The sequence below is a fragment of the Maniola jurtina genome, chromosome 9 (genome assembly GCF_905333055.1).
Source record: "Maniola jurtina chromosome 9, ilManJurt1.1, whole genome shotgun sequence".
Taxonomy (NCBI): Eukaryota; Metazoa; Arthropoda; class Insecta; order Lepidoptera; family Nymphalidae; genus Maniola; species Maniola jurtina.
This window is the reverse complement of record NC_060037.1, coordinates 4,826,113-4,842,896: the sequence shown is the minus strand read 5'-3', so window position 1 is coordinate 4,842,896 and position 16,784 is coordinate 4,826,113. Positions and strand designations below refer to the sequence as shown.

General features: G+C 35.3%; 3 protein-coding genes across 4 annotated transcripts; 2 read left to right on the top strand and 1 right to left on the bottom strand.

Moving 5' to 3' along the window:
* Positions 1 to 43: 43 nt before the first annotated feature.
* LOC123868311 (ubiquitin domain-containing protein UBFD1-like) lies at positions 44 to 3,195 on the top strand. The gene is made up of 6 exons (XM_045910782.1): positions 44 to 210; positions 324 to 763; positions 904 to 1,029; positions 1,236 to 1,377; positions 1,987 to 2,033; positions 2,322 to 3,195. Exons 1-6 carry the CDS (start codon positions 198 to 200, stop codon positions 2,430 to 2,432), a joined length of 879 nt encoding a protein of 292 aa, XP_045766738.1. The 5' UTR covers positions 44 to 197; the 3' UTR covers positions 2,433 to 3,195.
* Positions 3,196 to 3,257: 62 nt separating this feature from the next.
* LOC123868307 lies at positions 3,258 to 6,616 on the bottom strand. 2 transcript variants are annotated; one of them, XM_045910776.1, is made up of 5 exons: positions 6,134 to 6,616; positions 5,711 to 5,958; positions 5,257 to 5,389; positions 3,958 to 4,087; positions 3,258 to 3,500 (listed from the first exon to the last, which is right to left on the bottom strand). In XM_045910776.1, the coding sequence occupies exons 1-5, from the start codon at positions 6,494 to 6,496 to the stop codon at positions 3,415 to 3,417; spliced, it is 960 nt and encodes a 319-aa protein (XP_045766732.1). In that variant the 5' UTR covers positions 6,497 to 6,616; the 3' UTR covers positions 3,258 to 3,414. The 2 variants fall into 2 exon arrangements, with proteins under 2 accessions (XP_045766732.1, XP_045766733.1); XM_045910777.1 differs by having other exon boundaries at positions 6,290 to 6,616.
* Positions 6,617 to 6,931: 315 nt separating this feature from the next.
* Positions 6,932 to 15,698, top strand: LOC123868289 (polycomb protein suz12-B). The gene is made up of 9 exons (XM_045910738.1): positions 6,932 to 7,102; positions 7,189 to 7,235; positions 7,316 to 7,609; positions 8,132 to 8,336; positions 10,042 to 10,277; positions 10,698 to 10,911; positions 11,621 to 11,826; positions 12,300 to 12,574; positions 12,936 to 15,698. The coding sequence occupies exons 1-9, from the start codon at positions 7,003 to 7,005 to the stop codon at positions 13,627 to 13,629; spliced, it is 2,271 nt and encodes a 756-aa protein (XP_045766694.1). The 5' UTR covers positions 6,932 to 7,002; the 3' UTR covers positions 13,630 to 15,698.
* Positions 15,699 to 16,784: the final 1,086 nt, after the last annotated feature.

Below are 16,784 nucleotides of genomic sequence, written 5' to 3'. Positions count from 1 at the left end.
CAGAGTACAGACCAACAGACAGATATGATCTCCGGATTAATGGTCTGTGTTATGATTTATGAATGAAAAATAAAAATTTGTTGCTTCACGTCAGCCAGTCGGCTGTATATTTTTAATTATTTTTTCAAAACAATTGCTGCAAAAGTACTGATTTTCAGTTTAGTAGACAAATTCAAATTTACCACTAACACCCAAACATGGATTATATTGGTAAAGTTTAATACAGGTTATCTGCATGATCGTTGGAATTGTTTTTGACAATTTGATTTCAGTCGAGGGACCTTTTGTTCTAGAATTTTGCTAACTCACGCTTTGTTTTTTAGCCTCTGAAAAGGGAGACACGGCAGAAAATCAAGACCCTAACTCTTTAGTAGCAAACGGCAGCTCTAAGCCCGATATAGAAAGCAAACCTCGTGTTGATAATGGAAAGTCACATATCGAAGCTCCCACAGAGAATGCTTCGTGTGCTTCGGAACCGGCGGAGGACTCGGAACTTTGCGAGATCCCGGAACAAGTCGAATTTACTGTAGTCTTTAACAAAAATAAACACGACATCACATTTGCATATGATGCAACAGTGTTAGAACTTAAAGCTCATTTAGAGAGAATATGCGGCGTCCCACAGTCCGCCCAGAAACTAATAATCAAAGGCATGGCAAAGGATAATGTCACTTTGAGGAACTCTGGAGTAGTTAAGGGTGGAAAAGTCATGCTAGTTGGATCTAAAATGGATGATATTTTGGCTGTGAAAAGTGCACCAAAGGTATGCCATTATATTATATCGCATTTAAATATTACTTATTTTGATAATTCAATAATTCCCATATCATGTCTACTCAAATATAACTTCCAAATATAAACACAGTTGCGGGAAATTCTACTTTGATTTTAAATTTTGTTTAGGAAATACTAGAAGAAAAGAATAGTAGTCAGTCAAGCAAGGAACCTCTATGCATGCAAAAAATTCACAGGAAAGTTTTGGACAAGGGTATTCCCCCAGATGTCATGCCTGGAATTAAAGGAGTTAAGGTAGGTTTTAATCTTTTCATACTCACATACCAAAGCCTGGATTTCAAGCTTGTGAGGGGACATAGATCCAATATGAAAAGGCTTCATAAGAGAATTAGTTTAAATTACCTAAATCTTAATATTAAAAATACCTAAATCAACACCAACAAAGTTGCTGGAATCATCTAGTATTGTTAAAGGATATGTAAAAATGGATATATTTACAGGAACCCTTACCCCCTGTGCCATTAAGTGGGATGTTAAATAAACACGGAGGTAAAGTGAGGCTCACATTCAAGCCTGAACAGGACCAGCTGTGGCTTGGAACCAAAGAACGTACTGAAAAACTTGCCATGACTTCTATCAAAAGTAAATATTGCTTGTTATCTCTAAATTGATTCAAAGAAGGTCATATTATTACCCAACTATGGCAAACCTAAAAGGAAGGGTTACAATTTTAGCAGTCTATGGATGTATGTTTGTATTTAAGTATGTTCCATCATAGCACCTAAACTAATGAGCTGATTATGATGAATGAATCGATTTGTTATATTTGGCTATATTTTATATTCCAACAAAATCAAAATGATAGATGTTATATCTATCATCTTTTTCGTTGCTATTGTATTAAAAGAGCAAAAAATTCTAAGTTTAAAATAAATAATCTCATTTAGAGATCTGGGTCGCTAATGTGCCCATGTGACTTGTAGGTTTGTATGTATTTCAAACAACCAACTGACTGCACACCACACTCCAGATTCCCAATTAATTCACAATTTATTTCATGCTGGTACCTTAAATTCGCAAAATGTTCATAAATTATGGCCTATATTCTTAGAGAATCTCTTTTTGTTGGTGAAAACTGTATGAAAAATCTGTACATATAAATTTCTGAGATTAATCTGAACAAAAAAAAACTCTGCATGGTGGGTGAATTAAATAATGTTAAGTAATGATTGATTTTAATACTCCTTGCAGGTATTACATCAGAACCAATAAAAGATCATGAAGAATATCATATTATGGTAAGTGGCAAATGTACCCATTTTCAATCTCATTCTATTTTGAACAAATCAAAATGTCAACTTCTTATGTAAGTTCTGCAATCCCTTACCAACCTGAGCCCCTGAACATTGAGTTTAGGGTTAGGTTACTCAATTGAGTAACCCAGTATAATAATTAACCTTGTTACTCAAATTTATGTCATGTTTACTTAAAACTTGGAACTCATAAGTGATGACTATGTTATGAAGTAAGAAATTGGTACCAACTTTGTCAATATTTAAAGTATATTCACATAGATCTCTCTTCAGGGACTGCAACTTGGACCTACAGAAGCATCGAGGTATTGGGTGTACTGGGTACCAGCACAGTATATTGAAGCCATAAAAGATGCAGTACTTGGTGTGTGGCAATTCTTCTAATAACAATAATGTAATAACGGTCTGCTGTATCTAACGTCTGTGAGCTACTTGGGTAGTTGCAATATGTATAAATTATAAATGTCCGTGTTATGCCCTAGCACATGTATGTATATTTCATGTTTTATATTTAGAAGAACAGGCGACTTATACAATTTTACTGTATTGATAAACCACAATACAGTTAGTGCTAGGGTCCATCTCTCTTATACAGAATACTGTCGAAATTACTAACGTTTTGATAAAAAGTAATTGTCAAACCCTTTTTATCTTGATTTTTTAATACAGTTTTATAATAAGTGTATTTGTTGAAAATTTCAAAATACTGTATCGAGCCGTTGTTGGTACTATTTATTTTGTGATATCATTATGCTGTGTCAATTAAAAATTGTCCATTGATAAAATAAATTTGGCACCTATCTGGTCATTTGTGAGAATTTTTATTTGCTATTGTAAAATTGCATTTTATGCCTTTGGGGTTTTGAGCTGTAATATATTGCTATTACTGAATACTCGGTACACCAGTACCGCGCGTTCACAATTCATGAGCTTATTGTCCTGTGTTTCAAAACCTGATCTCTATTTGAACTTTATAAAATTAACTCACACTGAAGGATTGGCCGGAATATTGCAACAACAAAAATTTCTCTTTAGTTTTCTCTATTTTAGCATACAAAAATTTATAATATGATTTCGTTTATTATATTCCTACGAATCCTTCATGCGAATTTGATCATAGAATTAGATATAAAAACATTTTAAATTAGTTTTTTGTTTTATTTCACTCATAAAAAAATACAAAATTCACTCAAATAAATACTGATATAAATAAAGAGTATACTTAACACTAATATAAATAATAAATATAAATAGTCAAACTAGAATAAAATGGCACCTTAAATAGTCATAAAGTTAAAATATTTTTGGCATTCGATATGTGTAAATAATACTGATTTGTTTAATATTAAACTGTGGGTGTCAAACATCATCCATATTCAGACTGCACTGTTAAAGAAAATTGTCCTTTAGGTATACTTGTTGCATGATACCAGAGTCTGGTGTCTAAGAGTACTGGAACAATATTAGAAACAATAAGTCCTGGAAAATAATGTTTACGATACAAAAACCTATTAGAGTATATTCACACTAGCACCAAATCAAAGCAAATGTCTGAAATTCGTGTAGATTTTTTTTTTGCATACAGTGTGTAAAATTTTAGTTTGATGTGATTCAGTGCCAGTCCAAATCTACCCATATATCAGAAAAAAAATGCTTTATTGGCGTAGACTACGTAGCTAATTCAAAGAAGGTAGCAATTCTTAAGGATTTGACAATATGCAATTTACATCTGGATCACATATAGCAGTTCCATTCAGGTTTAAATCATAAATGACGATTATAATCAGGGTCAGAAAGCATTTTCAGAATGATCTTCTGGTTTGGTAAGTCCATACGGATGTTTCAGCTGTATCTTACTAAAAGCAAGAGTAATAATTATGAATGTTGATTTACAAGATTATTCACATACCCACATCTCCTGGCTCAACATAGTATTGGAATTTGTTGCAAACATGTTCACATTCTGGCACTGGTACTACAGTCCAAGTCTTGTTGCCTTTAACCTGACCTTGCCACATCAGTCTTGGGATATAGTCTAACTGGAAGTTAAAATAATAATAATATTTCAGTTGCACAATATAAGTCAAGGACAGTAAAATTATTCACTAGCTGCCCAGAGATATTTTTGTCTATATTCTAGAAAGTACACAATATGAATGGAAAAGTTATGTTTGGGCAGTCCCAAACACATTGCTTATTTGACTGATAAAAAATCCTTAAATGAGAATTACAATAAAATTAAGCTACAAGTGTAAATTAAAAAGCTGATAACTTTCAAACAGCTGAACCGATTTTCTTGGACTATTTCGCGCCTACGATCTAAAGTATCTGAGTTTTCCAAAACATCATTTTCAAATAAATAATTATGTATCTAGGCAACGTCCATCTTGACAGCTTGACATTTGTCAATTGACACTTAATATTATGAACCTAAGGGTTATCTAACCTTCTGTTCTACAAGAAAACTAGAAAAGAGCTGATAACTTTTAAATGGCTGAACCAATTTTTTTGGATTATAGCTAAGAACACTCTCGATCAAGCCACCTTTCAAACAAAAAAAAGTAAATTAGTATCGGTTCATTCATTTAGGCGCTACGATGCCACAGACAGATACACAGTCCCACAGATATACACGTCAAACTTATAAGTTATAACACCCCTCTTTTTGGGTCGGGCGCTAAAAATACCATTTCTGACTCAAACAGAAACAGAATTTTTCTTTATTCAAATAAACTTTTGCAAATCTTAGGTCAAATTGCAATTCTAATTAAGCTCAAACTACAATTCTCATGGGAGGTCAAGTCACAATTCTAATTAGGGTCAAGTGGCAGTTCCAATCAGGGGTAAATGGAAACTCTTTTGGTCAAATAGAATTTCCAATCAGGGTCTCGAAATATCAACTCTAATAAGGTTCAAATGGCATTACTAATTACAGTCAAATTGTATTTTCAATCAGGGTCTAATAGTAATTCTCATCAGAGGGCAATTCTAATCTGACTTAAATAGTAAGCTGATCAAGTGGCCTATCTCACTAGAACACTAGTGGTGGTGCAACCAAGCAGACACCAGATGACCTGCCCTCCATAGCACTATACATGTACATTTTATTGGTAGCATGACCTGGTTGCGCCTCCATTGATTTCTTAGTGAGATAGTGCTCTAAAGCATAACGTAAAATACATAGAATTTATTAAAAACAAACATTTACATGCATAACAGCTCCCATTTCATATCCAAAGAACAGATTTTCAGTTGCCGGGAATTCTGCATCCTCTGGGAGAAACTCTGGTACTGCATAATATCTTCTGATCTTTGTCAAAATATCTGGATGACAATTACCCCTGCAAAATAGGGTTTATTAAAGCCTTTTTATTATCTTTGAATTTTAGTTGACTCCAATTTTAGTTTTAATAATAATAATAAAAAATTGAAAATGCTATGTATATGACTTGACCAAAATGCCACCTGGAACACGTGCATAACCAGTGGCAGGGTGAGGATTTTTAGGAAGATGATAAATCATTTTTACTAACAAATGAATATAGAAAGCTCTAGAGAGTGGGAACATTTATGGAAGGATAAGGATAGAAATGGAGAAAAACTGTAGAAGGGACCAAGGCCAACAAGTTGTAGTTGTAACATTAAATGAAGTAAATACTTACCAACCAACATACCAAGGGTCTTGGCCAGGCTCATTCCGAATCCTAGCAGCTGGCATTTCAAACACTTCCTTCAGTGTAAAAAGATCAGTTTTAAAGTTTAAAAACTGGCACCCTTCTTCAAGACTCTCATAGCTGCCAGAAGTTTTTTCATACAACTTTTTGAACATGTGAAAATTAAATTCTTTGATAGCTCTCCAATGGCTTATGGCATGTTTTACTATGATGGGTTTTGATGAGTATGCATATCTCTGGAAAAAGTAAACATAAAATCACTATCCTAGGTATAGTCCTGTAAATTGATGAACAGAACGTCATGAACCTTTTTGTAAATAAAATTACTTAAATAGTTTTTTTAATCGACTAAAAACATGGATAACAATGAATAATGTTGTATGAAAAGATATGATCTAAAATCTTTCATACCCGAAAACTTTGGCGCGTAACGTTCTGCAGTATAATCGGTTTCGTAACATTCGCACAATAGCTACAATCAGCGAGAGGACGCGTCGCTTCCCACACCAAGTGATTAATAGGTAACAGACACCTTGCACTTAATAAATAATCCACTCCCAAACTTACTAACAACACTGATATTAATGCTACTCCCACTGATATTATTATTTTCTTTTTAAACCCCGTACAAAAATGTGTTTCTTTAGTCTCTCCACTCGAACAAATATAATTAAAGTCTTTAATTAAAACTTCGTCGATCCCTTTTTCGAGTGCAATTTTTTGAATCAGTTTTAACTTTCTCCGTATATTTTTTTCTTTAATGAGCTCGTGCATTGTATCATTATAAAATTTTGTGTGAGAATCGTATGCAAATATTGTAAAATTAATACAAGATTTATTTTGGTTTTGAATTTTTAATGTTTTATATAGAAATGCAAGTGATGTGATTGAACAATGTCAAACTCAAATTCTATTTGTCAATGTCATTGATATGTACTTTAGACCAGAGACCACCTTCAATTTTTTTACAGGTTATTATTCTTTCGACCATCTTTCGACGCTTCATGGCTTCTAAATAATTTAAGAACAGCTTAACCGTATCCAATGTATTATATAGGTATTTTATAAGAACACAAAAAAATTCATGAACGCATTGTTTTCAATCTTAGATTTTTCAATCGCTGTCTTTTTACTGTCCTGTGGTTTAATTTCTGAACGTTAATAATTGAAAAGAACAAAGCTGCTTGTCTATACTCTATTGGTTTGACCTGACGCTGTCATGTCAACGAACTGATGAACTTGGCGGTTTCGGTCTTAAAATTGGCTAGGTGAACCCTAAAATGCCCCCAAAGAAGCGTGAAAAAGATAGTGAAACAAACAAAAACTCTAAAATCGATCACTTACAGGCTGACCATGAGTTATTCCTACAAGCCTTCGAAAGTAAGTCACGATTTGAAGGGTACACAAGTAGCGTTCTCTTTGTGAATGGCACGCACGATATAATTCAAAACTGTTTCTTATTTCAGAACCAACACAGATATACAGATTCTTGCGGACGCGAAATATGTTGTCGGTTCGTACTTTGTGGTTAAATAGTTTGTATTTGGATGTTTAGTGTGACAAGTGTTAGTGAGGGGTGTTTTATGTTTGCAGCCAATATTCCTCAACAGGACATTGTCATATATGAAGCGGAGAATGTCCAGGAGCAATAAAAGTCGCGTCGGTTTCAAAGTAGACTCCTTGTTGGAGAAGATTACATTGAAGAAGAGCACGGAACTACAGCCTAATAGCTTAGGTGGTTATATGACTTTGACATTCCTTGGATTTTATGACAAAAGCTTAGAAGACCCTTGCTCCAGAGACTTTCAGGTCAAAGTTGAAACTCTTTTATTGAAGATTTGTCACAAAAAAAGGAAAGAAAGTTCTTCAGCGATTGTTGAAGTTTCAGTAAGTCTTTTTATACATATACAATCAAAAACATATACCAATAGTTATTCTTATACTATTTGCATATATATATCCCTTCTCATCAATGTAAATAGGTTGAAAAACACAATTGTGATTATCATTTTGTGGTGATCACAATAGTATTCATACTGCAACTGTATTTGAACCTGTGTAAGCCAATCACAAGTAATAGTGATCATCAAAATGTAGTTGTCAAATTTTGTTGTCAGGCCCTCTAAAAAACATTTAAAAATTTATTGTGCAGATAAAAATGTGTGTGATCAAACTAAAGTGCAGCATAGTCCTGGGTAGGCAACTCAAGGACTCCACATAATACAGAGGCATACACAGGTTTCTATTCTCAGTAGGTTCAAGGCTGACTCATTTGTCATCAGTCTATTATCAGTTGGTTAATAATATGTATCTCAATTTGAATTTGATTGTGAGTTGGAACATTATTCAGAAAATAATCTAATTAAATTAAAAATAAAACATATGAACTGATCTTTATTACAATTTTAGGTGGGCAGTTGTTCTGTACCTCTCAACCCATCAACCTCTGAGCCGCCAGCCATGGCTTCAGCGGTCAGCATCTCTAGTGACACATTTAGCCCATCCCACGGCCCTAATGTCAAGTCCTACATGTTAATGTTAAGAGTTACTGTCACTAAGATCTGTAACTCTAATGGATCTACCTCTGCAGAGATCACAAACGGTGATAGCGATGGTAAGAACTCTTTATTATGATTGTATCCTCTTTAGTGACATATTCAGCCTATCCCATGGTTGGCGGTCCTCTATCAAATCTATATACTAATAAATAAAATTGGAGTGTCTGTCTGTAATTGCGAAATAACTACTGCATATTAAAGTCATATGGTTATTTGAACGATACTATAACAGAATCACACGTTTTTAAAATTTTTGTCTGTCTGTCTGTCTGTTTGAAAAGGCTAATCTTTGGAACGGCTGAACTGATTTTGATGGGATTTTCACAGACAAGTAGAGGATTGACCAGGGAGTAACATAGGCTACTTTTTTAACCGACTTTCAAAAAGGGAGTTGTGTTTTTCTACCTATGTACACCAAAATCTCCAAGATTTCTGAACCAAATTTGCGTCATTTCTTTTTTAATCGATAGAGGAACTTTGCGACATTGTTTCATAAAAAATTTTGATTCCAACTTCTCAATCCTGATGCTGCAGGGGATCTGACCAATCCACGCAGGCGAAGCTGCGGGCATCAGCTAGTCTAACATATTACTGTCACTAAGATCTGTTCTAGTTTTAATGAATTTATCTCTAGAGTTATCACAAATGGTTAGTGATGGTAAGAACTTTTACTATGATTGTATCATATATGTGATACATGCATCCCAATGTACTTAAACTAATACTTCTCTATTGTCAACAAAAATAGATTTAAATTGTAAAATCCTTAAACAAACAACTTGCACTTAGCTCTGCCTTACCGTTTTTGTGCAACACTCTTTCATCAATCACATTTGTCCTCAATTTAATATTCTTCATCAAAAAGATCAACAACTCAATATTTTCAATTTTACAACTATCTGCTTTCGTCATAACATCATTGTCTCCTGTGAAAGGGAAATTACTTAGTTATTACCAATTTAACTTGCTAATTTAATTATACATTATTGCATTTTAACTTACTTCACTACTTTTTAAACTTATAATATTACTATCATTGTACCTATCTTCTGTACTAGCCAGTTATTATTGTTTATATTTTGTGTCTTTGACTTGTAAATCTCTTTCTTTTATATGTAAATATTTGTATGTTTGTTGGTTAGTCAAATAAAATAAAATAAATGTCAAGTCCTACATAATAATGCTAAGCATTACTATCAGCAATGCCTTCTGTATTTCTAATGGATTTACTACAGATATTACAAATAGTTAGTGATGGTAAGAACTTTGTAGTGTGATACACTAGGCTATCATCATGTTCTCATAGTGTGTGAAGTCTGCTAATCTGCACTTGGCCAGCGTCATAGACTATGGCCACAACCCTTCTCACTCTGAGAGGTGACCCGTGCTCTGTAGTGCGCTGGCGAAGGCTTGATCATGATGATGATAAGAATTTATACATGATTGTATCATCTCTAGTGACACAGTCAGACCCAATGTCAAGTCCTACAATCTCTGGTGACACAATCTGACTCAATGTCAAGTCCTATCATATGTTTACGTTAAGTGTTATGTCACCAATCACAGCTCTAATGGCTCTACCTCTACAGCATTACAAATAGTGATTGATAGTGATGGTAAGATCATTTGATTATGATGTAGGTCTCATTTAGCTCATCGTAAATTCTAATATCAAGTCCTACATTTCATCATAGGATTTTGAAATACACAAGGCATTTTATAATAGTTCAAATAAATCAAATTAAATAAAATTTCTTCCAGAACCTCTATCCAAACGTCTCAAATCATCAACAGACCTAAACTCACCAACCACGGATAACAAATGGAGCAAGCTCTATGGTAGTGAGCTGATTGTCTATGACAAGCACAACCGATGCCTTCTTACGAATGGGGAATATGATCTAGTACTACACGATGTCACACCTGGAGGTCGCAGCGCCACTATAGCACGGTCTCCGCATAAAGCTCTGATGGCTCAGTGGGAAACTATACCTAATGTAAGTGATTCTTAGGGTTTAGTACCTCAAAAGGTAAAAGGAACCCTTACTCACTCACTTTGTTGTCTGGCTGTCTGTCCGTCCGTCCGTCGTGTCTGTCAAGAAAACCTATAGGGTACTTCCTGTTGACCTAGAATCATAAATTTTAGCGGGTAGGTAGGTCTTATAGCACAAGTACAGGAATAAATCTGAAATTCGCGAATTTGTGGTAACATCATTTTAAAAAAATTAAAATGTGTTTCAATTTTCAAATGATAACTATACCAAGTGGGGTATCATATGAAAGGGCTTTACCTGTACATTCCAAAGCTGATTTTTATTTATTTTATGTATAATAGTTTTTGAGTTATCGTGCAAAATGTTGTACGGAACCCTCAGTGCGCGAGTCTGACTCGCACTTGGCCGGTTTTTTTTTTTCAGGAAAATGATTTTACATCAGAGACAAACCCATTCAACATATTCAAAGTGAGACCGTTATTGAAACTGAAACTAAGCTGGAGTCAGGAGCCCACTAATGGTTTAGTGAACAGACCAAAGTTGTACCAACAAGGGGAGAGCAATGGAGTCAAGAAGGAAACTAATTCCACCAAAGATAGACTTTCCACACAGAAAGTTTCCACTAGTGATAGTAAAAGTGAGTCAATTTTATTTAAATCCCAATGATCTGATAAAGCACGCACACACACACACACACACACACACACACACACACACACACACACACACACACACACACACACACACACACACACACACACACACACACACACACACACACACACGCACGTGTACAAGTACTGTTGTACATATTTTTCTTTAATAATTATCTCATGTATTAAGTACTAGCTGATGCCCGCAGCTTCGCCCGCGTGGATTGGTCAGATCCCCTGCAGCATCAGGATTGAGGAGTTGGACTCCAAATTTTTTATGAAACAATGTCGCAAAGTTCCTCTATCGATTAAAAAAGAAATGACGCAAATCGGTTCAGAAATCTCGGAGATTTCGGTGTACATAGGTAGAAAAACACAACTCCCTTTTTAAAAGTCGGTTAAAAAAGTAGCCTATTTTACGCCCTGGTCAATCCTCTACTTGCCTGTGAAAGTCCCGTCAAAATCGGTTCAGCCGTTCCAAAGATTAGCCTTTTCAAACAGACAGACAGACAGACAGACAGACAGACAGACAGACAAAAATTTTAAAAACGTGTGATTCAGTTATGGTATCGTTCAAATAACCATATGAGCTTAATATGAGGTAGTTATTTCGAAATTACAGACAGACACTCCAATTTTATTTATTAGTATAGATTAAAATAGGACCAATTTAATAGATCATATTTGTAATAGATGAAAAACTAAAAGCGGAATCAAATGGAGGCGAGTCGAAACGTCAACAGATTATATACCAATTCCTGTACAACAACAACTCCAGACAACAGACGGAAGCCTGTGATGATCTACATTGTCCGTGGTGCTCTCTGGACTGCGGCACTCTATACTCTCTGCTCAAACACTTGAAGCTGTGCCATTCCAGATTCAACTTTACATATTTCGTGAGTTTATTTTTAAAGTAAAGCTTCTTTATTCATGTGAGGCAGATAGCAAAATATGACAGATACAAGATATGAATACAAACATTCACAATCACCCCTGGTTATGAAAATAGATATAGTTGTTCTATTTCATGAAGACCGCTCACTCTTGGTTGTAGTAGTGTACATTAAGTGTTAACTGTTTCAACAAAATTTGGTACAGTGATAGCCTAGGTCTCTTTTTATCCCAGAAAATGAAAGAGTTCCCATGAGATTAAAAAAAAATCTAAATCCACCTGCGAGGTCGCTGGTTTCATCTATTTAGTACAAAGATAGCTTACATCCCACGGACTACTTTTATCCCAGAAAAACAAAAGAGATTCCACTGGCTATTTCAAAAACCATCCATGGAGGACGAAGTCGCGGGTATATTTTAGTATTTTATAAACACTCCAATGCAATGTATCAAATAGCCTATTTTCATAAACCCACAGCCGATCCCAGGAGGCGCCCGTATCGACGTATCAATAAACGAGCTATATGACGGCTCATACACCGGGTCACCCCACGACCTCATCGCGGCGCAGGGCCGGAGCAGCACCGCGGGCCCTCGGGCCGGGCCTACACGGAGGGCCTCACTCACACACCTGTTGGTTTGGAGGCCTCGGATAAGAAGGAGGCCCCAAATACACAGTTTGGCAGAGTTTTTGGAGCTAGATGATAATGATATCGTGGACGCGCAGAGGCCTTATCTTACTGGACATAATAGGTAAAAGATAATTTCATTTTATTTTTACGAGGCGTTTACACGATATCTGCAGCTATGTCTTGAATAGTCTTGCGGGGTTTCTGGAGCTATATTAGAACAATATACCTAATATGCACACAGACCTTATGTTAATGTACTACTTAATACCTTATTACCTTATCTTACTGTAATAGGTGAGCTAATTTTTTTTAATGAGCCTTGCTCACTCACAGTTCGCGGGTGTCATATGACCCAGTTTTTGTACACAAAATTGGCCAAAATCCAATAATAAAATAATTTAGAAAAATCTTTGGGTCAAACACAACAAGTCTAAAAGTATTCTTTTTTCCACTTCAAACTCCAAAAATTGTATTCTTTCCAGACTCTATCATCACACAATAACCTGCCTACCAGTTTACCCTAACGAATTAGACATCGATTCCGAAAGTGAAACCGACCCGCTATGGCTGCAACAGAAAACCATGATGATGATTGACGAATTCACTGATGTGAATGAAGGAGAGAAGGAGCTTATGAAAATGTGGAATTTGCACGTCATGAAATACAACTATGTCGGCGACTGTCAAATCCCTCTAGCCTGTCAAATGTTCCTGCAAATGAAGGGGAAGGAGTTATTAGAAAAGAATTTGTATAGAAACTTTACACTCCACATGTGTTCTTTACACGATTTCGGGTTACTGAGCCCGGTAGCTTTATATCAAACTGTGCAAATGCTCAATCAAATGTTAGCGGATAGTGCTGAGGCCAAAGAAAAGATGAGGGACTCCTTAAAAGCTCAGAGAGAGCATTGGAATGCGGTCGGGAAGTACCAGCAACCGGTTATTATAGAACAGAAACCTATAACGGCCACAGCGAAGTTGAACAACGTAGAAGCGTCACCATCCGTTAGAAGAAAAACTTCTAATCTCCAGAACGCCAATAGGATGGCGAGCGCTAGTTCCAATTTCAAATCGGCCAGTCCCGGACCAATCGGGGAGAATAAAAGGAAAATGTCCTCGGGGAGTATACAGAGCAGGAAACGGTCTTCTATATCGGAGAGGAAAAGTTCTGTATAGCGTTTAATCAGTATTTAGTTTTTGGACTGGTCTCCTTGTAATGATCGCATATCAACAGTCGGTGCAATACATTTTTCAGTACTGAAAACGCGGGTGAAACTACGGATGTACGGAATAAATGTGTGCTAATGACGTCATCATCTCTTTAGCCAACCTCTAGTAAGAGTTTTCACGTCGCGAATACTTTGACGGTTTTCGTAAGTTATGATTAAAAAAATTCTAATCTTTGTTTTAAAATCGTGGATGCAGTATAAATGCGTTAAAACTAACAATAGGAATGACTTTCCGCCATACTGTGACGTTTTATCTGGAAATATATTTTGATTGAATAACAGTATTATTTTTAATAGATTTTGTAGTTCTAAAACAATCAATATGATGCAGAAGTTCTTACAATCTGTTCTTACAAAAATGTTCTTACTGGGTGAACTAATCATTGTAGGTTAGGTATATTTCAAACACCAGTTTTGTTTACGAAAACTACAGAAACTCAGGTTGTCTTACAAGTCGCGTTACAATGACATATTTGGTATCAAACAATGATAATATATTGTATGTAAAAAAAAAGCAGATATGTTACATACACATCTAAAATGACAAGTGAAGACATCACTATACAACATCGCTAACTACCGCATTTGTGTCCTTTTTGTAGAGCACTATCTCTTGTGCTCTTGTGCGTTTTTATTTTTGTCTTTCTCATCAGCGAGAACACATTTTATACTCCATAATATAAGAACATAACTATGGTAAATATCATTGGTGTCAAGATAACATTATATTGTCATAAATATCATTGGTGTCAAGATAACATTATATTGTCGGTCACTGTATTTCATACTGTACCTGCCAGAAAAAAAGAATCGACCTATACCTACTAAGGGTACTGATGACGTCATTAGTAATAGCGTCAATACTAAAAAAATGCTTTGTTTTCGGTCGTGTACGATCAGTTTAACTCGAACTTGAGGCTTCGAGTGTCGCCTGTGCAGGCAACTCGTAAATCGTAATGTCAGACTGGGCTCAGTCTGACGGTTCATCTAGTTTTATAACGGACGCAATATCGTCTAATAGATATAAAAAAATGAGACAAATCATGTCTGTACATTGATATTCTGTTCTTTTAACTTGTTAGTGGTGTAGTCTAGGTGGAATGTGTTAAGGTCGATGATGTAGGAATAAGGCTCAAGGTACATTGACGCGTCGAAGCGACGTGAAGCGTCAAACTCACAAAGAATGACGTGCGCTTTCACTCGCAATGCATCAGTTGCCTGCTAATTATTATTATTATTAATTCATGAAACTGCTTCGATGGTCCAGTGGCTAACTTGTTCAGCTGCGGATAACGCGGTCTCATTTTGGAGTCTTGGGTTAGCCGTTAATGTAACTGGAAAATTCCTATTACTTTAACTGTGAATTCCTAGGACTATACTATTCTCAGTTATATATAACTGAGAATTTCTAAAAAGAAAACTCTTTCTAGAAATTCTCAGTTCTGTCTAAGAATTCACAGTTGGGAAGTTGGTGGTGTTACCCGTGCCTTGGAGCGCACGTAAAGTTGTCGATCATGCGCTTGCTCTCTCTCCAGTCGTGTCGAGTTGCCGCCTCATTGGACTATGAGAGTAAGGAAATAGAGCGTGCCCCCTGTTTACGCATACGATTGTAATATTTCCCGAAGAGTTGGCTAATCTCTGTTGAGATGGCTGCTGTTGTCTAAATTAGGTTGAGATGAGCAAATTCATTAGTTCAGTTACATTGAAGTAGCGTGAATGGCTTTAAAGTTAACTATACATTATCTATAAAGCATAGTTTGACTTTGCTCAGACTTTACTTAAAGTTAAAACAAGGCAGTTATATATCTCACGTAAATCTGTCGCAACTCTAAGGGAAAAGTACAATTTGTAGATCGCAGCCTTAGTAATTTAGAGTAGAGGTATCGCTGCGCTTCGCGTATGCGCCAATGTGGCTTGAGCCTAATATACCTAATTCTATATTCCCATACATCTAATCAGAGAAAGGAATATAATAATTATGTTATTTGTATCGTTCCAAACATGTAGTTGGTTTTTTAAAAAATAATGAAGGCGCGGGCGTATGTAAGTTTTTAAATCAAAATTGTCATGTGATTAGATAAAATTATAATACTGCCCAGTAATTATAAGTTTTACGCTATGCCTATTTTATATGGATGGTACTATTTGTAGGATAGAATACCTACTGTTTGGATTAATAAAGTGAACGTCCGAGTGGTAATTTTAGAACTTAATATTATCTTACATTTTTGATAGTAAGTACTAAAATAACAACATTATTTAAATTCCTATTCTTTAGCCTAGAAGTAGAAGTAAGTCTATATAGTCGTTTAGAAGTTACAACAAGGTGTATTCCATCAGTTCTCGCGCGATATCTATCACCCGTATTCACAAACGTTACTATGAGGTCTCATAGTGCGCTCGAACGCACAGTGTCCGTTCCACCAATCAGATGACTGTATCACGTCAATTTAAAATGATCTGATTGGTGGAACCTACACTATGCGTTCAAGCTTACTGTGAGACCTCATAGTAACGTTTGTGAATTTGGTGCATACTCTTTAAAGTTTCGATTGGCCAAACAAATGTATCCATGTGTGTCAGCTTATTAGTTTAGTATGAAAAATTGCGACCGTTCAAATGACTCATATTCTGACTATAATATTACTGTCCCCATATGAAATAGGCATATGTGTGTCCATTAAATGGATATAATAGTTAAGTTTTTTTAAATTATTACGTACTATTTGATTTGCTGATCTTAGATCTCTTTTCTTGTAAGTTGCGTTCCATTTTATTTGTCTTAAATAAATGTCTGATTTTTATCTTTTATAGAAATTGCCAAATATTTAAAAATTTAGTTTTACTGCGTTAGTAAAAAATATTAATACTTTTCAAGAGCTTTCCTGTTTTTAATCATTGCTTGTTCAACTTAAAAAAATCAGAGTTGACAATTTCTATAAAATCAATATTGCAATTTTTTGTTACAGAGCTTAAACATATTAACCATAGTTTAATATCATTGATATTGCTATTAAGGTCAAACAAATTCATACAGACTTACAATAGTATAAATTAAGGTATTTTAATCCATCAATTGACTGAATCAAAGACTACAATTTA